The sequence below is a fragment of the Pleurodeles waltl genome, chromosome 11 (assembly GCF_031143425.1).
Source record: "Pleurodeles waltl isolate 20211129_DDA chromosome 11, aPleWal1.hap1.20221129, whole genome shotgun sequence".
NCBI lineage: Eukaryota > Metazoa > Chordata > Amphibia > Caudata > Salamandridae > Pleurodeles > Pleurodeles waltl.
Window position 1 is genome coordinate 983892650 of NC_090450.1, and position 23921 is coordinate 983916570.

Consider the following 23921-nt stretch of genomic DNA (forward strand, 5'->3'; position numbering starts at 1 on the left):
ACGGGACATCCGTCAGTATTGTGATGGAGTAACCCATTGTAGGAAAGTACCCTCTTTTCGGCATATTACCCCAAATTTCTGCCTGATTTTTTTTCAAAAATCCGTTTATTATTTTCAGCATACTGTAACATTTTGAGTTACATCAACACTAGGATAAGAAATTTGTGCAATTACTAGTCGATTGTATATGCACAGCAAAAGAAAGTAGGCATCGAAACAGTTGACAGCTAGACCTCCAATCGGAGTACTCAACTACACTCTGCCAGAATTTACATAGATCAGGATTAGTTGGCATACGAATTCAAAAGAAAAAGTCTATACACTGGAATAGAGTCTGGAAACCTATGGATAACTTGAAGGACGATAAATACCCCAGTGTCCCATTAATCCGCACACGAAGATCAATGTATTCGTACAGAATTATGCTTGCAGATATTTATCTTAAGCAAACCACTGATAACAATAAGAACATGGACAAACTTTGGAGTACTATTCCTGCAGTCAACAGACTATGATTAAAGCGCGTCATCATGTGTGCGGGAACCTCTCTGTTCTATCCATTCATACCAATATAGGACGGGAACACATGCAAACCACAGACACCTGCTTCCTAGATAGAACCCAGCCACACCCCCAAAACCGAGGCTGTACCGGCTACCCAAGCTCCGGCATCCTCCGCCCCGCGCTCCTGCGTCTGGAGCAGGTGCGCACCCACCTCGACTGTTAGACTAATCCCTCCACAACCCAGCCCTGTCCCGAATCTCATAAGCTTGCCATCATCGCTTCCCAGCTGTCTGATAACGGATACTTGTGTAGCCCTAGCATATCCTCCCTTCTTAACGCCACTCCCTCCGCACTTGCCCAAACCTCAAATGAATATTTCCAGGCCCGCTCGGCCGGTGGGTCGGCCGACTTCCACTTGCGGGTTATCAGCCGCTTAGTCGTTATCAAGCCTAGATCCAGAAATCTCGCAGCAGCTCTATGCCGCGTGCCCCTGGGAAAGAGGCCCAGCACACAAACCTCCCAGGTGAACGGAACCGAGCCCGACGTGCACTCCGATAAGCATCCTACCACCGCCCTCCAGAAGCGGTGCAAGGATGGACAAGACCATAGCATGTGAATCATGTCTGCATCAATGTAGGAACAACGGGGGCAAGCTGCATTGCGATGAGCAAAACATCTGTTCACTCGGGCTGGAGTGAGGTATGTCCTATGAATGATATAGAATTGGACCAAGTGAAATCTGGAGTTACGGGGTACATTAACGTGGCTGGAGAGAGCAGAGTTCCATTGAGCATCTGTGAATGAGGTGGTCGCATCCCCGTCCCAGGCCGCACGCAGTGTATCACACTCTAGGGTTGTGTGCATGCGCAACGCATCAGTGAACCATCTAATCAGGTGTCATCCTTGCCCCATCACCTGTATGTACTGTACCAACAGATGTGTGGGAGGAGCAGTTGACAAGTCGCCCCACTTAGATGCTAAAGACCTCAACAGTGAATTATATGACAGAAACTGTCCTGCAGGTAGGCCCGACTCCTGAACCAGTACGGGGAACGAGATCAGCTTACGCTCGTGCGTGCCAAGGCTGGGGCAAATGGGACTATACCCCGGTAAGGCGCAGGGACCTACGATAACAGCTATAAGCCACCTTAAGGAATATCTGTCCCGGCAACGCCACACGTGTGAGTGGGTGAAATAAATGCGACACTTGCATGAGGGACCAAGGGCCCTCTGTGGTCGCCGTGTCTGTGAGGTGAAGGCCCGCCAGGCATTTGGACACCCACTGGAGTTGAGAGGCCAAGTAGTAGTGCTCCAGATTAGGGACCGACAGGCCGCCCCTCTCCAGTGGCAAATACAATTTTCTCAGTGCAACTCTGCAGCATCCCCCATTCCAAATAAATTCCCTTAACGTAGGCTCCAGGCTCCTGAAGAAACTGGGGGGGGGATATAGTGCAGGAGGTTAGAAAAGTAATATAATAGGCGTGGTAAGACTATCATTTTTAGCAGCGCTATCCTACCTGCCACCGACAGCGGCAGCGTCTGCCAGAAAGCCATCTGGGATTTGATAGAGGACACCGCTCTCTTAAGGTTCCCATCAATTAGGTCTCCCTCTCGGTGGTAAATACGGATGCCTAAGTATCTGAATGCGTGGGGTTGCCAAGGAACAGTACTCCCGGAGAGACAAAACTCTGGGTTCGAAAGCGAGGGGTCAAAAGGGAAGAGGCATGATTTAGACCAATTAACCTTGAGGCCAGATAACAAGGCAAACTGTTGCAGCAGGGTTCCAACCTCTGAGGGGATTCACGAAATATCCCTAAAATACAACAAAAGGTCATCAGCATACAGCGATGCCACGTGCAGGCCATCTCCCAGGGCAGTACCCCAACCGGTGCCCCTGGCACGCAGAACCGCCGCCAAGGGCTCCATGGCGAGGGAAAACAGCAATGGGGAAAGGGGCAACCTTGCCTTGTACCTCTGCATACACTGACTGACTCTGATATAATGCCCCCCATCTTGACTCGGACCGGAGGATTAGTGTAGAGCAGCTTAACCATACAAATGAAGAGGGGCCCAATGCCAAACCGCTGTAAGACCCTGAAAAGGTAAGGCCACTCTAAGGAATCCAAGGCCTTCTCCAGGTCGAGCACAAGACATCCTGCTCGTGGCCAGTCCCGTCTCGCGTAGTGCATGACACACGGAACAGCCGCCTGATCTTGTGTGACGTATCTCTTGCCGGTACAAACCTGTTTTGATCCGGGTGCACCAGGCCCGGCGTTATAGGCGCTAGTCGCATTGCCAGGGTTTTGGCCAGTATTTTATAATCCGTGTTGAGCATTGCCAACGGTCGGTACGAGCCTAACTCTGCCGGATCTTTGCCAGGCTTGGGAAGGGACACAAGCATCGCCTCCCTCTGAGATGTCATCAAGCATCCCCTCTGTACCGCCTCCTCATAGACACGGAGCAGCTTGGGTGTAAGGATTGAAGTAAATGCCCAGTAAAAGTCAGCCAGCAGACCATCCGGACCTGGCGTCTTGCCAGACGCCAGCTCGCGAATACTGGCCTGTATCTCAGCGAGGTCAAGAGGCTCCTCCAACGCACTCCTCTGGTTAGCTGTCAGACATGGGAGTTCCCACCCCAGAGAGAAACTTGACGTAGGACCGTTCAGAAGAAGTCACAGCTGAGGCGTACAGTGTCTTGTAATGCTGCGTGAACGCAGAGTGTATTTCCCCAGGTGTATGTAGCAGACGACCAAACTCTGAGCGAACCTCCATAATTGGGCCGTGGTCGCGATTGCCTCTAATCAACCAGACCAGAAGTCTACCCGACTTGTCTGCTGAGGCGTGCGTTCTCTCCGAGTGAGCAGCGTAATTCAAGCAACGCAGCCGTTCAAGTAGAGATAAGAGTGCAGCGCGGGCCCTGGATAACAAAGCCTCCACTGCGGGGTTTCGAGCAGCCTCTCTCTCAGGGCGCAGCGAGTCTCGCTCTATATGAGCAAGATCATGCTCGATCGAGCGGCGCAAATTCCACTGGGTACCCATACAGTGACTACAGATGAAGACCTTAAAGGCATCCCATTCTAACAGGCCCGTAGAGGCAGTACCGTCGTTATGCTAAAAAAAATCAGGGATCCCCGCATCGAGCTGTATCCTCCAGGAGCTCAGGTGTGAGTTTCCAGGTAGGGACAGCTGAAGGGGAGACATCCCAGCCCAAACGCACAATCTGTGGGTTGTCGTCTGAGTGCGTGCGTCCCAGATAGTCCGCGACCACAACCGCAGAGGTCAAGTTTTGCGTGCAGAGTATTCCTTTGAGTCGCACATGCAGGGAGTCCTGGGCATACTAGTAGGAGTAAACTCTGTCTGCAGCATTCCGCTGCTGCTATATATCTATCAGGTGTCAGTGTTGGGTCCAAGTGACCAGCCCATGGGCAGCTGCCACAAAAGTGATGTAGGCAGTGGGGGGAAGGAACGATCTAAGTCAGTATCTAGCACACTGTTGAAGTCCCCTCCCAGTAACCAGGGGTATTCGCTCCAGCCTGATAATTGATGGGACAGAGTGTGCAGGAAGGAAGTCTGATCTACATCTGGGGCATATACAGAGCCTAGCACTATGGCCCGACCCGCAAGCCAACCACGGACCAGGGTGAATCTCCCTTGCGCATCTATGATCTTGTCCTCTGCTACAAAGACACCCAGTTTAATCCAGATCAGGGCTCCCCTAGCATAAGTGGAGTGGCCTGTTGCATATAATTGCCCCCTCCAGCGCCGCTGCAAGCGTGGGAGCTCTGAGAGCGCCAAATGGGTCTCCTGCAAAAAGGCGAGGTGGACTGAGTACCTTTTAAGATATGAATATATGGAGTACCTGCGCCTAGGCGTGTGTATGCAGCGCACATTCCAAGTGATCGCAATATATGGATTCATGGCGGCATCAGCTCAATGTGCCTGTATACTGCCCGTCCCGCCCTTAAGCGTAATACTGTGCGCACAATGGCGGGTTCCCAGCACTCGGTCAGACATCCAGTGTATAGCCTCCAACATAACCAGAACAAAACCAATACCATCAGAGCAGATGAACAACCGGTTCCCGCCCAAACCCAACAATTTTTACATTCAACAAAATAATCACACATGCTAATTCTCCGATAGTAGGAGAGTGGGGTAGGACAGATCACTCAAAAAGTAAGCGCGCACTAAGCCAGCCATCCCGGCTAGAGTGGATAACAGAGTGGGGGGAGCCAGCGGCAAGCTGCACTTTTAAACAGTGGTCTGAGACAATTACAATACCAGTGAAAGCCGCACAGTCTACCCACAAAGTATCCCATGCCTGGCAGTCGCGCCCTCAGTAGGCACATATTGAGTAGCATGTCATCTCTGTAGACCAGGCGCCCCGTTTACATCAAGCAAAAAGTTACATAATTTCCGGGCCATTCAAATAGGCCCCTGCAGGGCCTAGAAAAGGTCGTCCGCAGTGCCAGGGGTCACAGTCAGGCACTCCGGAAAACCCAACTCCGAGAGCCGATCCGGTGTGGCAGGGCGATTGCTGGGAGGCTGTGAAATTTCAGTTTCCGATTCCAATGCTGCCGGAGAAGCACTGATAGCCGCCGCCGACTGCAGCGCCTCGCGCCGCTCCTGTATGAGCTGTTCCAGGTCAGGAGCATGTGTCACAGCCTCAGCGGTCACACCGCCCCCCCCCCCACGGCCACGCCTCACCTGGTTGCGCCTGCTCTTCAACGCAGGCGGGTTCCTCTCCATCTCGCGGCCCGAAGCGTGGCCTGTTGACTCCAGCCATTCCCACGCCGCTTCTGGCGTGGTGAAGTAGTGAGATTTGTTCTCAGCTATGATGCGGAGCTTTGCTGGGAATAAGAGAGAGTTCTCCAGGCGCAGCGCCCGAAGTCTACGCTTCAAGGGCAGGTAGGAGGCCCGATCTCTTTGCACCGCCAGAGTGTAGTCCGGAAACAGCATTATTTGTGCATCGTCCACCCAAGGCGGCGGGCAGATCTCACAGTTTTGAGAATAATATCTCGTCCGCGTAGTGGAGCAAGCGAATTATAAAGGGACGAGGGACGCTACCTGGAGGTCTTGGTCGCGTGGAGATTCGATGAGCCCGCTCCACCGAAAAAAATGGGGTCAGTGTACCATCCGGCACTAGTCCCCTATGCCAGCTTTCAGAGTAGGCCACCGCATCCCGGCCCTCCGCACCTTTCGGTAATCCAACCACCCGTATGTTATTTCGCCTGGTGCGGTCTTCCGCGTCTTCAACATGGCGCTCCAATTCTCCTATACGTGTCAGTGCATCCCCCATTTTGGCCTCCAAGCGAGACGTCGCCGGAGTCAGCTCATCTACTCGCGCCTCTATCATACCTGTCTTGTCCGCAAGGCTGCGGTGGTCAGCGTGTAGCAGGACAAGGTCACCTTGTTGATCTTGGCTTCCAGAGATGGGAGAGCCCGCTCCAGCGAGTCACCGATGCGCTCCACCACAGCCAGCACAGCATCCAGCATTTGGCTGTCCTGCGGCGCGGCATCCTGTTACCTCCCAGCTCCAGTGCCAGAGCGAAGGTGGCCCATCCCCGCCATGACCAAAGTATATGTGGACTCAAACTGGCGCTACTCCACTCACAGGCCGACACGCCACCAGTGTTGTTAGGCAAGAGTCCACCGGTGCACCCACCCAGAGCAGGAGGACCAGGCCAGGAGAGCGGCGCAACAATTGCGGCAGTCGTGCGGCAGAGCAGGCCCTCCAAGTCAGCTCCCACCCCCTCTCAGTCAGCCAATTCGGTGGCGTGATCTCTCAGCACTGTAAGCCGGTGGGGACTGATTCCCCACCACCAGCTCCGAAACCGGCGGCAAGTCCACCTTTAAATCACTTCTGGTGTCCTCAGGACCAGCGCCTCACCAGCTCACCGAAAGGCCGGGCCCACTTGCTTGCACCCCCAGAACGGCGCCACACAGCAGCACAAGCAGCCTAACCAACAACCGTCCTGCAGCCTTCCTCCTTCCCCCCGTATCCGGGCCGCAGATCACCAACTCCAGCCGCAGATGCCTCAGGTAGACTTCCCAGTCCGGGGCAGACAGCGCGATCCAGGCCGCGCGCCTCTACGAGTCCGCGCCCGCCGCTCACCTGGGCCCGGCAGGCCGCGGATCCTCGTGGGCCTGGCCCGGCACCGCTCTGCGCTGCCCCGGGAGCCGGCGTCCAGGATCGCCACGATCTGGGGCGCCACAGCAATCCAGCGATCCTGCCGACTGGGCGCCGCCGGCCTCCAAACCCCTGTATGCTGTCGGATGAGCAACGTAGGACGTGGAGCTCGCTCAGCTCGCGTCCACCATTATCACTGGCTTGGCCACGCCCCCCTGCCTGATAGCAGTGTGTTTTTGACTGTGTCACTAGGATCCTGCGAGTCAGGACCCCAGTGCTCATGGTATATGGCCTGCTTGTCAGTGTGTTTCACTGTTTTCTAAATTGTCACCAGAGTCCAGCTAATCAGAACTCCAGTGCCCATGCTCTCTCTGTTTCTAAATTTGTCACTACATACTGGTGACCCAGTATTTCACTCCAAATTGGCATACTGGTTCCCCCTTATAAGTCACCAGTATATGGTACATAGGTACCCAGGGTATTGGGGTTCCAGGGGATCCGTATGGGCTGCAGCATTTCTTTTGCCACCCATAAGGAGCCCATACAAAGGCTTCTACAGGACTGCCATTGCAGCCTGTGTGAAATAATGCATGCACTATTTCACAGCCATGTTCACTGCACCAGTGCACTTATAAGTCACCTATATATCAGGTCTTCCAACCCTGAAGGCTAGGTGCAAAGTACCTGTGTATGAGGGCACCCAGGCACTAGCAGAGGTGCTCCCACGTCGTCCAAGCCCATTTTTCCAGACTTCGTGAGTGCGGGGACACCATTTTAAGTGTGCACTGCACATAGGTTAATACCTATGTACAGCTTCACAATGGTAACTCCAAATATGGCCAAGTAAGGTGTCCAACAACTGGGAATTGTACCCCAATACTGATTTCAGTAGTGGTTGCACAATCCCATGCATTCTGGGGGCTCCACAGTGGACCCCCAGTACTGCCATACCAGCCTTCTGAGGTTTTCCAGGCAGCCCCAGCTACTGCCACCTCACAGACAGGCTTCTGCCCTCCTGAGGCTTGAGCAGCTCAATCACAGGAAGGCAGAACAATGCATCTTCTTTAGGAGAAGGGTGTTACACACTCTCCCTTTGGAAATAGGTGTTACAGGCATGGGTGGGGTATCCTCCCAGAGCCTCCTGAAATGCTCTGAAGGGCACAAATGGTGCCCTCCTTGCATGATCCAGTCTACACCGGTTCTAGGACCCCGAGTCCCTGCTCTGGCGCAAAACTGGACAAATGAATAGGGAGTGACCACTCCCCTGTCCATCACCACCCCAGGGGTGGTGCCCAGAGCACCTCCAGAGTGTCCCTAGGTTTTGCCATCTTGGATTCCAAGGTGGTGGGGCACTCTGGGAGTATCTGAGACTTCAGAGACCTCTCCTGATATGTGCTTACCTGGTTAGGTGACCAATCCCCCTCTCAGGGCTATTTAGAGTCTCTCCTCTGGGTGTTTCTTCAGATTTGGATTGCAAGACTCCAGCAGGAATCCTCTGCATCCTTTACTTCATCTTCTACCGACAGATCAACCGCTTACTGCTCCAGGAACTCTACAAAACAGCAACAAAGAAGCTAAGATGACTTCTGCAACACTGTATCTTCAGCTCCTGCCAGCAACTGCAACAGTTTCCAGGTTGTGCATCCTCCGAGGACTGCCTGTCATCAGCCTGCACCGGAAGAACCAAAGGAATCTCCTGTGGAGTGAAGGAGCCACTTCCGTGCTTCAGCAGGCACCTCTCTACAGCAACGACCGGTGGCTTAGGTCCCCTCTCCAGACGACAGGCATGAATCCAGCGACACAGTGGTGGACTAAAGTGACTCCGACAGTCTCAACGTCCAGCTGTCCAAATTTGGTGAAGGTAAGAGCTTGCCTCCCCACGCAAGACAGTATCCCCATGCACTGCGTGTCTTACAGTTGCCAAGGCTTGTGCACGTCCTTCCAAGAAGTTCTTCGTGCACAGCACAGGCCCCCAGCACTCCATCCTGCGACGCACAGCTTCCTGAGTGGTTCTCCGGTGGCATGGGAATCCTTTGTGTCGTGCTGCGTGGGCCTCCATTTGCACCTCCTTTGTCCCCATGCTGTGGGACCACTGTGCACGCTGTGTGGTGTCAGCAACTCAGAGAGCCCCCTCTGTCTCCCCCTCCTGGGTAGAGGCCACCAGGTCCCTCCTGGTCCCGGGCAGCGTCATTTTCCGCCAACTGTGTGTTTTGGTGAGCCAAGGCTTGTTGGCGGAATTCAGCAACGCAAACCAGACTACATTCATCCAGCCAGTGTGGGACATCTTCTGCACCAAACAGGAACCCGCATCTGTCTTCTTTGGTGCAATACTGACTTTGTCTTCTCACTGGTGGTTCTTCTTTTGCACCTTCATCTGGGACAGCAGGGGCTCCTGTTCTCCCTGGACTCCTCAGTGCTTCTTGGACTTGGTCCCCTTCTTCCACAGGTCTTCAGGTCCAGGAATCCATTGTTGGTGTCTTGCAGTCTCTTATGGTTCTTGCATTATCTTCCATCACGACTTCTAGTGTGTTTTAGGAAACTTGCTGTGTTTTACTCCTGCTTTCCTGGGCTCTGGGGTAGGGTATTTTACTTACCTTTGGTGTTTTCTTACACTCCCAGCGCCCCTCTACACACTACACTTGCCTAGCTGGGAAACCGACTTTCGCATTTCACTATTTTAGTATATGGTTTGTGTTCCCCCTAGGCCCATTGCAACCTATTGTGATTTTCACTATTTGCATTGTTTTCCTATTGTGTACTCACCTGTTTTTGGTTACTAGAGTGTATATATATTGTGTAATTTACTTACCTCCTAAGGGAGTATAGTCTCCAAAGTATTTTTGGCGTTGTGTCACTAAAATAAAGTACCTTTATTTTTGTAACACTGAGCATTGTCTTTCATGTGTGTGCGTACTGTGTGACTACAGTGGTATTGCAAGAGCTTTGCATGTCTCATAGTTCAGCCTTGGCTGATCTGCCTACAGCTCCCTCTAGACAGCTTGGCTTCTAGACACTGACTACATTTCACTAATAAGGGATAACCGGACCTAGTATAAGGTGTAAGTACCTGTGGTACCCACTACAAATCAGGCCAGCCTCCTACACCCATCTGGCAAGGTTGTTATAAGAGGCAAAATCAGATTTGCAAACTTTTCTTTCCTAACTATGGGCCGTATGTTCTAGGCCCAAGTTCCAAACTAGTCAGCGTTTTTAGCACACCAACTGGTTTGTGACCTGGGCTTTAGATTGCGAATAGACTCATTTTGAGATGCTACTGATATGCTAATCAGCTGCAATGCAAAATGTTCATTTGCAGATGTCACAAAACTGTCTGCCTTATTAATAGTGATGAAGCGGGAATCAATCTGTGAATTCCTGCTTATGGGGACATCTGAGGGTCAGCATACCTCTATCCCTGCGTCTCCTACACAAAAAGCCACATGTACAAAACAATTTTGCATTCGCAAACGGTGCAAATTCCAAAGTTCCACAATTTGTGAATGCAAAATACCCTTTCAGGATTTATGAAAGGCATTTGCAGTGCAATTTTAAGGAATTGCTAAAATAGCGATTCCCTAAAATTGCGACTATTTAGCGAATCGCAAATTGCGATTCCATAAATAGGTATTCGCAAATAGGGAATACCTAGTTGCGATTACCTATGCACATGTATCATACATTTCCTAAATGCAAACTGGGCATTTAGGAAATGCAATTACCACCAAATCCAATTTGGTGGTAACCATGTGCAATTTTAAAAATGCATTTAAAATGCAATTTTAAAAGTGCCATGTAGCGCACACATAATCCTAGGGGGGGTGGGGTGGGGGCTGCATCAAAGGGGGGCCTTAGGCTCCAAGCACCCATGGATTTGCATTACCTAAATTGCGAATTCCTAACAGGAATTTGCAAATCGGGAAATGCAAAACCATTCGCACCAATGGGCCTTCAGGCCTACAGGGATGAATGGAGTCCCATTACCTAATAGTGGTTCCCTAATAGCGATTGCAAATTTTAAGTAATCGGTATTAGGGATTCGCTATTTTCTTCCATCCCATTTTGCATTTCTCAAATAGAGATTTCTTAAAATTCGCTATATAAGAAATGCACACTGGGACTTTGATACATCTGGCCCAAGGTATCTACATGCAGGGAAGGACATCTGGGAATCAAACCGTGGAAACCTGGATCCCACAAGCTGCCTGCCACCATTCACAAAGTGGGAGCAGTTTCATAAGGAAATCTTTCACTTTGTGAATCAGATTCTACCATAGGTCGGTGTTGGTACACATTCGTTCAATGGTTTGCAAAGACAACTGAAGTTGAAAACCACTGAGACACTGTTACAGAGAGGAGGGGGTCACCCCCTCCAAGGCTTTACCCTCTGTGCGATTTCAAATGAGCCATAAAAGGATTTTGGCAAGTCAGAAACGGTTTCCAACTCACAATGTGCCTTTAGCACATGAGTACGTGCTAGTTTGTGGTTGCACAGCCTGTTATTTTGCAAATTAAAGCTTCTGGGATGGTAGAATCAGTTTGTACTTTCAGCCACCCAAGTGTTTTCAAACTAAACGTTTTTCGAAGTAAAGTTTCATACAGGATTATTTTCAATACAGATGTTTCAAACTCTTTGGCCTACAGCAGCAGGGCACAATGTGGTGAATACACATCAGGGGAAATTAATCTCTGCCCCCAGGATCAAGAATACAACGATATACCCCTTGCAATATCTTTTACGCTTTCGTAAATCCATGAGACTCAGCCACTCTAACACCTCCCAGGGTTTTTCTTGCTCGGGTCCTTAGAACCTTATCTATCCCTGTACATCCACTGTACTAGCCGTATGGACTGATAGTCAAATGCACTGCGTTTCCTTGCTCGTGGCTACCTCTAGGCTATAGAGCAATCTTAAATGTTTTTGCTGCCCATCAACCACCACTTCAAATGGGTAGAGATAGGAGCATCTCTGGACCCCCTACACCAAAGCCAGGCAAAAAAAGAGGGTGTATTGGTGGAGCAGTGCAACACAGTGAGTAGAGGCCGAGTGCCTGGAGTGTCATCGCTGAAGATCTGAGCCGAGGTGTCAACAGGAGGCTGTGCAACCACTCGGACCCTAAAAATGTCAATTTAGTTTTTCCAATAAGGTTGGACACCCTGGCATACGCGCTTATCACTGATCACTTATAAGTAATAATCAGACTGGAGTCTCAGGGGTGATGCATTACCACTGACTGACTGCAATCATCAGATCAGAGATTCCAGTAATGCACCACCACTGATTGACTTCAATATTAAGAACTGAGTTCTTAAGTAATGTATTAACTCTAATGGACTCTGATAATCAGGTTGGAAGCCTTAGCTACTGCTTTGATTACTGATTGCAAATGATAACTAGACTGGTGACCAAGAAAGACTTAAGAAATGTTGCACGCCCGCATCTTGATCCAACCTATCTGGTCCTCGGGCACTTGTGTCATCTCAAAAGAAGAAAGAAACAGATACAATGTATTTACTATTGTCATTTTTCAATACACAGAGGGCATGATTAGAAATGCTGGATACATTGTGATCCTGGGGCGATCACCTACTTGCACAGGGATCGCAATTAAAAGTTGTGTGATACTTATCACACCCAGTAATTACCAGATGCAATAGAGATGGCACCCTTTGTTACATTTCGGAAGCTCACACCTGCCAGAACTCAACAAAAGGACAAAGCTTGTTTTTTTTTGGGATGCAGATGGGGTAAGCACCAAAATACACATTGTTATTCGCCAAAAACTCGTAACAAGTGATAATTAATGCATTGGATACGGTCAGCTCGTAATCAGGCCCCAGTAGGTTATTCTGTGCCCTCAACACGGTCAGTCAGTCGACGGATCTGAGTGACTCGGTAACGTGGCTATTAAGTTTGGGGTGCCACTAGTCTTACCACGATGAACGTGTCCGGATACACAACCACCACCAGTGAACCTTTTGTGCTTTTCGACACTATACGACACCCACCTCGTGCTGTGATCAAACAAAGCTGAATATTTATACTTCACTGACTGCTCCCTACTTAGCAGAGGCTGACTCCCACCGTCACGCATTATTATGGCAAGAGGGACTCACCAGGCTTGAGGGCCACGGGTTCCGGCTCCCCCTTGGTCCCGTAGTAGTGCATGACGTCATCTTTAGTAGAACTAGAAGCAAAAGGAAGAATCAGTTAGAGATCAGGTCTATCTACCACAGGACAATGCGTTGCTTATGTCCTACATGTCAACAATAGTTCTCCAACAGGTGGTTCTCGATGAATGGGTTACATGTCACCGGGGCCCTGGACTGGGCTGCTCTTAGATCTTCCTCAGTCTCAGGCGCTATCTTTGTCTATGCAGAGTCCACAGTACTGGTGCAATGGACTCTTGACCCTTCCACTCAGGCCCTCTGGGTTCTGCTGCGGCACTAGGTGGGTGAATTGACAGGGCACTGTTGGCTCATTGCCAGCATCTGCCTGATTCCTGGAAGAAGGGCTTGTGCTTCTTCTATGGCAGCTCTCAATACTGGCACTGGGTAGCGGTCCGCATACAGGGCCACATGTACGAACGTCAGGTTTTGCGACTTGCAAATTGCAAGTGTTAGCAACTCGCAATTTGTGAGTCACAAACCCCGATGTACAATAGGTCGCAAGGGACTTGCCTCATTAATATTAATGAGGCAGGTCACAATTTGTGACCCATTTGGGAACGGCCGTACTCACAAGGAATTGTGGGTCTGCTGGGGTCACCTGACCACCATGTCTTTGACTGTTTCTTCAATAAAGCAGTTTTTTTTTTTTTTTTTGAATGCAGCCTGTTTCCTGGATGCATTACAAAAAATAATTAAAAGTTTCCTTTTATTTTTTTCAGAGTAGGCAGTGAACCATGGGACCACTGACTGCTCTGAAAGAACGTTGGCACCCCCATTCACAAAGGGTTCCTTTGGTGACCCCTTCCTGTTTGCGAATTTGAAATTCGTGGTAACTGCTATTCACAGTCGCAAAACAATCATACATACCACTGGGACTTGCTATTAAGAAGGAACCCCCTTGGCACGCCCGTTTCTAATTGTGACTTGCAAACCCATTTTGTGATTTGGTAAAAGATCATCGAATCGCAAAATTGGGTTTGGTAAATCCCAAAATGCTTTTTTTCTGGTCTCAAACAGCCCTATTCTATGAATCAGGCTGTTTGCGACCAGAAAAAAATCAATGTACTTCTGGCCCATTGTGCCTATGAGCTTACCAATAAACACACAATGAATAAACACATTATATCCTCCAATCTCTTCCACAAACCCAACAAGGAAAGGTCCAATTTCTATCCGCTGCTGTCTTGCCAATCACACGCCAACTCCAAATACCGGTACCAGGCACCCGAACCCCACGCCAGTGGTGCTAGAACACTTTTTAGCCTGGGGATGCTGGCATCAATGTTACATCACTGAAGTCATAGGGACTGTGAAAAATCTGTCACAAAAAATGAGCAACGCCCATTCAGCAGGAGAGTGGTGTGCATATATAGCTGGTGGTGCATTTTGGAGTACCCTGTTGCAAATATATGACTAAAGGATGGAGTGGTAGCACATGCTCATTTACACACAGGACATCTGCCACTGAAATGGCAACAAAATTCGCACTGCCATTCAGGTTTGCTGATAAAACTATAGAGCACATAAACAATGTGTGGAAATCTGTTTCCAGCAAATATTTACCATTTACCAAGTAAGGTGTCTTGATTTGTTTTGATCCTACTGAAACCTGTTCCATTACACTTAAGAATTTCAGAAAATGTGTTCTGATATATACTGAAATATGTATACAGTCAGTTTACAGATATTTAAATGTTGTGTGTTAGAAAAAAACTGACACTACATCCTTTTATTTCACACTCCCTGTACCCCAGCAAGAGTGTCAGACAGTTGCCTTAGCAAAATCTCTGCAGCCAGGGAAAGAAAAGAAAACACCAATCTCCATGTTAAAAGAACAAGCAACAATTTGTCATGAGACACAGACTGACATTTGACCTCTGTCTGATGGTCCAGCAAATGTAAGAAGATGAATATAAAATGTGAAGGCAGCGTTATTGCTCATCCACCTTATGAACTCCAGCATGATCATTTGGGGGTGCTGCAGCACCTCCTGCACCCATGCAGAGTTCAACTGTCATATAAATACATATACCACCCTGGGCGTCATGGAGCCGATCCTGGCCTGCGTCCCCCATTCGTGAAGCTCGAAGGAGTGTCCCCGACGCCCTCCAGGAGGGAGCTGCTGCTGCTTCGCTTGCTTGTGGATGCCAAGCCACCAAACCACCAGCCATAGCAGAAGTGACGTCACGGGCCCTCTGACCCCGATGACATTACAAGCCTCTCCCCACCTCCACAGGTTGATATCTACTGCTAAGAGGTAAGGGGAGGGACAACTGGAGGAAACTGCAGCAGAGAACTGACAGAAAGAGTGGCGCCAGCGTGGAGGGGTAGCAGGAGCGGTGCCAGGGATAGAGACTAGCGACTAGGGCAAGCATGGTGCCTGGGGTAGGGACTAGCGACAAGGGCAGGCAATCGAGGGGTAGCAAGAGTGGTGCCTGGGGTAGTGACTAACAAAGGCCAAGCATGGGAGGGGTAGCAAGAATAGTGCCACGAGCACTGAAGGAAAAGCAATGTATAGGGTAGCAAGTGCCAGAGGGAACTGATGGGTGAGCATGGGAGAGGTAGCAAGAGTGGTGCAGGGGTAGTGACTAGCAAATGGCAAGGAGGGGAGGGGTAGCAAGCGTGGTGTCAGGAGTAGTGACTAGCGAATGGCAGGCATGGGAGGGGTAGCAAGAGTGGTGCCAGGGGTAGTGACTAGCGAAGGGCAGGCATGGGACAGGTAGCAAGAGTGGTGCCAGGGGTAGTGACTAGCGAAGGGCAGGCATGGGACTGGTAGCAAGAGTGGTGCCAGAGGTAGTGACTAGCAAAGGGCAGGCATGGGAGGCAGTAGCAAGAGTGGTGCCAGGGGTAGTGACTAGCGAAGGGCAGGCATGGGAAGGAGTAGCAAGAGTGGTGCCAAGGGTAGTGATTAGCGAAGGGCAGGCATGGGAGGGGTAGCAACAGTGGTGCCAGGGGTAGTGACTAGCGAAGTGCAGGCATGGGACGGGTAGCAAGAGTGGTGCCAGGGGTAGTGACTAGCGAAGGGCAAGCATGGGACGGGTAGCAAGAGTGGTGCCAGGGGTAGTGACTAGCGAAGGGCAAGCATGAGACGGGTAGCAAGAGTGGTGTCAGGGGTAGTGACTAGCGAAGGGCAGGCATGGACGGGTAAGCAAGAGTGGTGCCAGGGGTAGTGACTAGCGAAGGGCAGGCATGGGACAGGTATCAAGAGTGGTGCCAGGGGTAGTGACTAGCGAAGGGCAGGCATGGTACGGGTAGCAAGAGTGGTGCCAGGGGTAGTGACTAGCGAAGGGCAGGCATGGGACGGGTAGCAAGAGTGGTGCCAGGGGTAGTGACTAGCGAAGGGCAGGCATGGGAGGGGTAGCAAGAGTGGTGCCAGGGGTAGTGACTAACGAAGGGCAGGCATGGAAGGGGTAGCAAGAGTGGTGCCAGGGGTAGTGACTAGCGAAGGGCAGGCATGGGAGGGGTAGCAAGAGTGGTGCCAGGGGTAGTGACTAGCGAAGGGCATGCATGGGACGGGTAGCAAGAGTGGTGTCAGGGGTAGTGACTAGCGAAGGGCAGGCATGGGAGGGGTAGCAAGAGTGGTGCCAGGGGTAGTGACTAGCGAAGGGCAGGCATGGGAGGGGTAGCAAGAGTGGTGCCAGGGGTAGTGACTAACGAAGGGCAGGCATGGGAGGGGTAGCAAGAGTGGTGCCAGGGGTAGTGACTAGCGAAGGGCATGCATGGGACGGGTAGCAAGAGTGGTGTCAGGGGTAGTGACTAGCGAAGGGTAGGCATGGACGGGTAGCAAGAGTGATGCCAGGGGTAGTGACTAGCGAAGGGCAGGCATGGGACGGGTAGCAAGAGTGGTGTCAGGGGTAGTGACTAGCGAAGGGCAGGCATGGGACGGGTAGCAAGAGTGTTTTTTTTTAATCATGTGCCACACCCGAGCGCTGCCAGGGTTCATTCAGTCCACGGGCAGGCAACCCCTTCTGTGGATGGAGTCTGCAGAACTGGACATCCCTGAATCCCTCACCCATCTACCTCATCTCTGGCATCTCCCTCTCTGCACCTCGCCCTACTCCTAACCCCTCCCGTTGCCCCCCCCCAGAGCTGGACGCCAGTGTCTTACCAGCGACATTTACATGTGCAAAGACAAGAGAAAGGACAACGCAGGTGAAGACAATGAACGGGGAAAATGCTGAGTTTTCAAGCGATGGAACAGTGCAACTCCATAGAGCATTCCCTTGATACCCCCCGCTGCAGCAAGAATGCTGAGGAGAGCACTATTTGAAATTGAGGGTACCTGCAAGTAAGGATGCTATTTCAAATGCTGTGCGCACATGTCTTAAAATAATTTTATACTCTTGTGTACTCGACGTTCACCAAGTCAACCATACCGTGCCTTTTCTATTACACGGGAAACAGGCTCATTAAACAAGGAATTCCATGTAAAATATTGTAATTGGAAGTAAAAAAAAATATCTAGATCAGAAAAAAAATTAATTGCTATATCAACTGTGTTTTTAGCGTTTTTTTGTAGCATTTGGCTGGTGAAAGCCTGGCAGCTTCAGCTTTCCACTATTTTCATGTGCCCTCATTTTTGAAAGTTTAACTTGCCTGCAAGGGATGAAAAGTGCACATTAAATGTAAATTTGTTTTGAACATGGGATCCCATAATCTGTCTCGCCATGGCCTCAGGGATCTTTAAGAGGGCACTGGTGGGCTTATGCACATGCACATGCAAGAACACCGTGGGCAGGGCGGTTCCAGGAGGCAGGGGGTAAATGTTGACCGGGGCATTACTTTAGTGTTGCGGACTGGGCACCGCTCTCACTGGCAGGCGGATCAGTGCCATTTTTCACTGTCTGACCTGGCAGCCAGAGCTTGGCACAAGATGTATTGATCTGTTCGACAGGATAATAAGGCCGGGCGAAATGCAAGCAGGGTATAAAAAATAAGGCTGTCAGTAGAATTTATTTCTTCCTTTAGTAATGATAAACAGTCAGGTCAAAAACCCATTAATTTCTTGGTCTCAGGTTTGAGCAGGATATTGTGGGAGGTAATACATCAAGAAAAGAAGTTGTGTGTGATTTTGAGAAACTTAAAAGATGCTGTGGTTAAGCAATAAAAAAGTTAACTCAGAATTATTTGCAAATCCTTTCTTTCTACTCTGTAGTTACTGCTCAGTGGCTTTGCCCCTCCACCCCCAATCTTGCCTGAGTGACCTCCTGATTTACTTCCGCTGCCTGAGAACCACTGGGGGTAGAGACAGCACAAACAAATGCTCATCAGGAGGATGTGGAATCGTGGATGCTCTAGCTGGTGTCTTAACCACTCTAAGATGGCGAAGACCTATCTATCCCAGATGGTGGCCGGTTTCCTCTTCCGGGTCATGAAGGCAGTATATAAGGGTCGCACCTTCAGAAGGGCTTTGCCTGACTTAAAGATTCAAATGAATGTGGAGTAATGAGGCTACAGCCTCGGTATCCAAAAGACACCACTGTCAGAAGGAAATCTGACGGCCAGAGAAGACGAAGACAGGCAAGGGCTTTGCCTGACCACTGGGCGTGTTGGTGGGCTTCCTCGCTCAGGCCGGCACCTGGCCTCCCTCCCATGTGCCCCGTTGCTGGTTAGTTGCTCCGTAGGTGGGAGATGTTGATACTGTTATTACATACACTTCCTTATTCAGCTCCTTTCATCCTGGAATCCTTGGAGTCAGCCTGTTGAGGAAGTTGTCCCATGACCACCACGTGACGAGTTCAATTGCAAATACCGGTATGTTTAGCATTGTAATGTATCTTCAATGTTCATACCTGTGAAAACCTAATTTGAGTCCGTTAGCATAAAATCTTTTATTTATAGGTGGTGATAAGCGACTCGGTACATATCAGCTCCCTTTCCTTCTCCTTCCCAAGTGTCTGATTTCAAGAATCTGTGGTTGTAACAAAAGTACAGAAAATCCTAGGGTTCAGTGAGCCCTATCTGAGGGTTTCCAATCCTAAGGAAAGTCTTGACACCAGGGCCTGTATTACCTATAGGGCACACTTCCCTGGTTTGTGCCACATCGGACCTTAAAGCAGGTGTGCCTGGTAAAAACCGGAAAAGTGCACCCTATTAGGCAGAATGTGCTGCCCCCAGGGCAATCACGAACTTGCGCTGCTTCTAGAGCAGCGCATCCCAGAGAAATACAGAGCAGCTGTTTAAAATCTGCTCTGTGTTTCTCTGTGCAGGAGACAACACTCCTGCACGTATCAGAGGGATTAGAGATCCCCATGCAGGTGGGTGCAGTGAGAAACTGGGGGTGTCCATGGGACCCCTTTTCATCTTCCAGAGGCTGCCTCTAGAAGGCGCCTTCTAAGGGCATGTTTGCATCTGTGCCCACGTCTGTAATGGATTTTTGTCTGGAGGTGAATGTTTGTTTGGTTCTGCATTCCATCGATCATTTGTGTTTGTTTGCTTTGGTTGCCCTAAGTGCGCCGGGTATGTATGCCCAGACGTGGGTACCGGGATCACTATGCCACTGGATTCAAGCTAGCCTAGCTGATGAAGGGAGATACCCTGAAACTGGTCCCAGGATGCTTGTTTCTGGTCGAGGGAGCCCCTGGCCTGGCAGTTCAGGCTCGACTGTTCCATAGGGAACAGGGTCAAGACTGATTTGCATATGGCTGGGTCCAAACTGGGGTGGAATGGTGAGCAAAAGAACTGATGGATTAAACCCAGATCTGTGACTGGGGTAAATGTTTGATTGGTTCCGCATTCCGTACATCATTTGTGTTTGTTTTCTCACGTCTGTAATACAGCGCAGGCCCAGAGGCAAGGGATTCCCTCATTTGCCTGGGGCCACACATCCATGCAAATGAGGGAGTCATCTAATGATAGCTTTTGCGTTATAGGTGCACCAGCGCTATCTGTATTATAGAAGGGGCTGCACAAGCATCTGTGGCCCCTTCTGTGATACCAAAGTGCCCTGGGGGAGCGCGAAGTGGGTGCAAATACCCGTTGAGCCCCCAGGGCACTTTGTGTAGGACGGCCCCAGACATTTTTGTTGTGTAAGAGAATTAGGTCTACTGACCACATGTAGCATATGTTGTATTTACCAATGCTTATCTGTTGCTCTTTTCTTTTGTTGCTATCAGTGCTCAACTACTGTTTTCTTTCAGGTTTGTAAAGTTCTACACCGTTATCCTAGTAGAGTCTTTATTGGGGTTCTAGATTCTTGGGGCAGGATTGTCAGGATTGATCTCCATCTGTTCAGTCGTGTGTATGCCTGTCGTGGACCCTTATTAAATACCTATCTTGAAAAACTACTCTTCGTGTCCCTTCTCCTCAACTTTGCTATTCTCGCCACTCTACACCACATTCATGTAAAGTTCTGCTTCAGTGTACTCCCCTCCCCCAAGTCCCTCACAGTGACATCCTCTGTGCATGCTTAGTGCATGTGTAGCACATGTACGGTAACCAGATTCTGTGTATGGCCAGAGTCCAGTGGGGTTTTGCATGGCCAGAGTCCAGTAGGACTGTAAGTTGCTGGTTCAAACTTGCAGAAAGCAGTCATGAAAATGTATGAATAAGAGCAGCACAAAAGCTCCTTAAGCAAATAAGCGGTGAATGAAGTAATGGTGCCTGAATAGCTGATGCAGCTTTCCAAATGCAGCCTACTGTTATTGTTCTCGTTTTAAAATGTAAGGTGACGAAGCGGTGTTTAAAGTACAAGCATTTGCAATGCAATAGGTCTTGTGTTTGCTCGAGTTGGGGCTATTAGCGTTGTCATTTCTTTTTTTTCTTTTTTTTACATTTTATTCATCATTTTGAAATATGCCAAAGAACAAACAAACAGCAATTCAGTTCAAGCATGGGAATAAAATCACAAAAAGGAAAAAAAAATGTCATTACAGATCGTAAATATCAATGCCATTTACAATTCACAGACAAGCAGGGCATCCAGACATAAGTACATTAATCTTTAAACAGAAAGAATAGCGTGGGCAGTATGGGCTCAACCTTGGCTGGCAGCACCAGATGCCTGGGATGTAGGGGGGTAAGTGTAAGCAGGTAGTTTCTCAGCAGTTGCCAGATATCCTTAGGTCTGGAACTCACAGGTTGCAATGTAGTGTACAATTCACAGTTTGTGTCACAATATGTGAGACTGGCCAGCCAAGAATGTGTATTGGGCACGTTTTTGGATCCCCAGTGCAGCACCATCTCTCGTTTAGCCAACAGGAGTGAGATCGCAGTGAGGCGTCTAATGGTCTTAGGTAACTCGCCTGTGTATCCAATAAGAGCATCGAGTGGGTCAGGTCGCAAAGGCCAATCGACAATGGCCGACAATTTGTCATACACCTCGCACCAAAACAAAAAAAAAAGGATCCCTGGACAGATCCAGTTCATGTGAAGAAAATCGGCATTCGGAGCGCTGCATTTAAGGCAAGCAGAGGAACGACTCGAGTCAATATGGGCAATGTCTTTGAGTGTGATATATATCCTAAAGTGGAACAATTTATGGCGCTGGTTGGGCGAGACAAAGCTGCGTCCCAGACTTTCTGCGATAATGGACAACCAAGATCCCTCTCCCAGGATTCCCTGAGTCGAGGGTCCAGAATCGGTAGAGCTTTAATACAAGTTAGATAGAGTCTGGATACCAAGCATGCCCCGTGTCCGCAGTAGCCACCAAGGTAAGTGGAGCGAACTCTGCAGGAGCCAATGGATATGTAGCATAGCATCCCCCGAACAGCGCACTGCAGACAGCAAAGTGTTTTAAGTGCGTGGCATCTGTGAATCGAGTATCTGTGGTGCGTGAGAATATGAGGTAATCCAGGAAAACATCCCCAAAGGTGTGTAGCTGAAAAGTGCGTAATGTGCACTGGACCAGCGCCTCTTGAGTGATAGGTATAAATGGATTATTGATCAGTGTCAAAGCTGGAGAGTACAGCGTGTCACAGTGAAGCACACAAGCCAGTTTGCGCCATGCCCAGCTAGTGGTGAAAAGAGTTTGAATATCTCTGCAATGCAGTGGGACACCCCCAGGCAAGAGGGCATTCAGCGGGACAGGGGCTGAAAGGTCTTTCTCCGGGATGCAGTAGGGAGGTGAGCATCCAGCTGATACCAGTGATACATGTAATGGCACTGCGCCTCAAGGGAGTAGAGCTGGAAGTGTGGGACTCCAAATCCACCCCGCTCATACAGGAGAGTCAAGACTTCCCAACAAATGCGTGGATGGCGATCACCCCATACCAGACGGTTAGTCAGGCTGAGAAGCATTACAAAAAAAGAATTAGTGAGCTGGATTGGACTATTTGAAAACAGATATAAAAATTGTGGGAGAACCACCATTTTAAGGAGTGATATCTGGCCCACAATGGAGATCGGTAGTTTTACCCATCTGTCTACCTGGGCTGTACATCTATCCACGGCTGGTCCGTAATTGAGCCGCAGTACCTGTGCTGTGTCTCTGTGTGTGTGTGAATACTAAGGTATTTCACAGAGTCGGGACACCAACGCAAGGGAAACCCCATCTCAGGCAGCCGGGTAATATCAGTCAGTGGGAAAAGCTCAGATTCAGTCCAATTGATACAGAGCCCAGAGAATGTGCCAAAAGGAGTCACTTCTTCCAATATTGGTGCAAGGTTAATTTCCGGGTGACGAGCGAACAAGAAGATATCTTCCACGTATAGCGATACCAACAACGGTCCCGTGGTCCATCGCAGCCCTCTATGTATATGACTTTCACACAAATGGTGCGCTAATGCATCCATGGCCAGAATGAAGAGCAAAGGGGATAGAGGGCATCCCTGCCGTGTGCCTCGTGTTATGGGGAAGAATGAAGAGAGCTCATCATTAAGCCGTATGACTGCCAGGGGAGGGGCCGCAAATACAACAGGGAAATCGGCTTGGTATGACCCAAGGAAACCTGAGCTTTCAGAGGACAGTGTGCAAAAAGCGCCATTCAGGTGAGTCGAAAGCCTTTTCGGCATCTAACAGCGCAACCGCTGCCAGAACCTCGGGGGACACTGTTTACCATCATGAATACAGTGCGTCGATTAATGGAAGTGGAATGGTACGAATAAAGCTGGACTGAGCGGTGGATATGATCTTCTCCAACAAGAGGGATAGGCCTGTGACTATCATCTTGGCTAAAATCTTATTGTCAAAATTAATCCCGGAAAGAAGGCGGTAAGATCTGCAATTTAGAGGATCTTTACATGGTTTTGGTAATAGAGCTATGACCGCCTCTCTCATTGATTCAGGGAGGGCCCCCGCGAACATCGAGAGGAGGTGAGGGCTAAGAATATCCTTAAATTGCTTGTAGAACGCTCCATAAACCCCATCCAACCCCGGGGCGCGCATCCTGGCCAATGAATGTATCGCTTGTGCTATCTCTTCGACAGAGAAAGGCTCACTAAGGAATTGCTGTTGGGCAAATGTCAACCAGACCATCGCGATATCGTCAAGGTAGTCCTGTAGTGACGGTCCCAACAGCCCTGTTTTTGCAGTGTAGAGTCTGGAATAATATTTTTAAAACTCTGCCAAAACCTCGGCTGTGCCAGCAGCAATACTGCCGTCAGGTCTTTGAATTTCAAGAATATGGGATACGGGACAAGTTGGTCAAATCAATCTGGCCAGCAGTGTTCCAGGTCTGTCTCCCTGCCCATATCTATGGGCCTTAGTATACTTGCCCTATTGCACTTCTCGCTCCGCCAAGGCGTTAAACTCATCAAGCAGGAGCCTACGATGACCCAGATGGGGGGCAGTGTTGACATCGGCATATTCATGGTCAATGTTGGCGAACTGCGCCTCAACCCATGCAAGACCATTACGTAGGTCACACAGGACCCCAGAGTGTGTTGAAATGCAAATACCTCTGATGTATGCCTTGAAGGCATCCAAAAACACCACCCAAGTGTCCACCGTAATTTTAAAAAGTTGAGCACTGAATCGAGCAAGGATGAACAAAACTGCACATCCAACAATGCCATGTCCGGGAACCTCTAAAATTTCCTGCTGCTACAGACTGCAGATATAGAAAGGTTTAGTAATACTGGGAAATGGTCAGATAGTGTCAGAGGGAGATGCTGGACCGCCGTGACCTACTGTGCCGTAGTACCCGCAAGAAGCCAATAGTCTATGCTGGGACCAGGTGCCGT

General features: G+C 49.7%; 1 protein-coding gene across 3 annotated transcripts in view; it reads right to left on the reverse strand.

Annotated features, from left to right (window-relative positions):
* The window catches only part of TANGO2 (transport and golgi organization 2 homolog), a 379061-nt gene that overhangs the window by 54275 nt on the left and 300865 nt on the right, over positions 1-23921 (reverse strand). For all 3 annotated transcript variants that reach the window (XM_069215283.1, XM_069215284.1, XM_069215285.1), the window contains one exon: positions 12748-12818. In XM_069215283.1, the coding sequence (XP_069071384.1) occupies positions 12748-12818 (71 nt within the window). The remainder of the gene's footprint in view (positions 1-12747; positions 12819-23921) is intronic.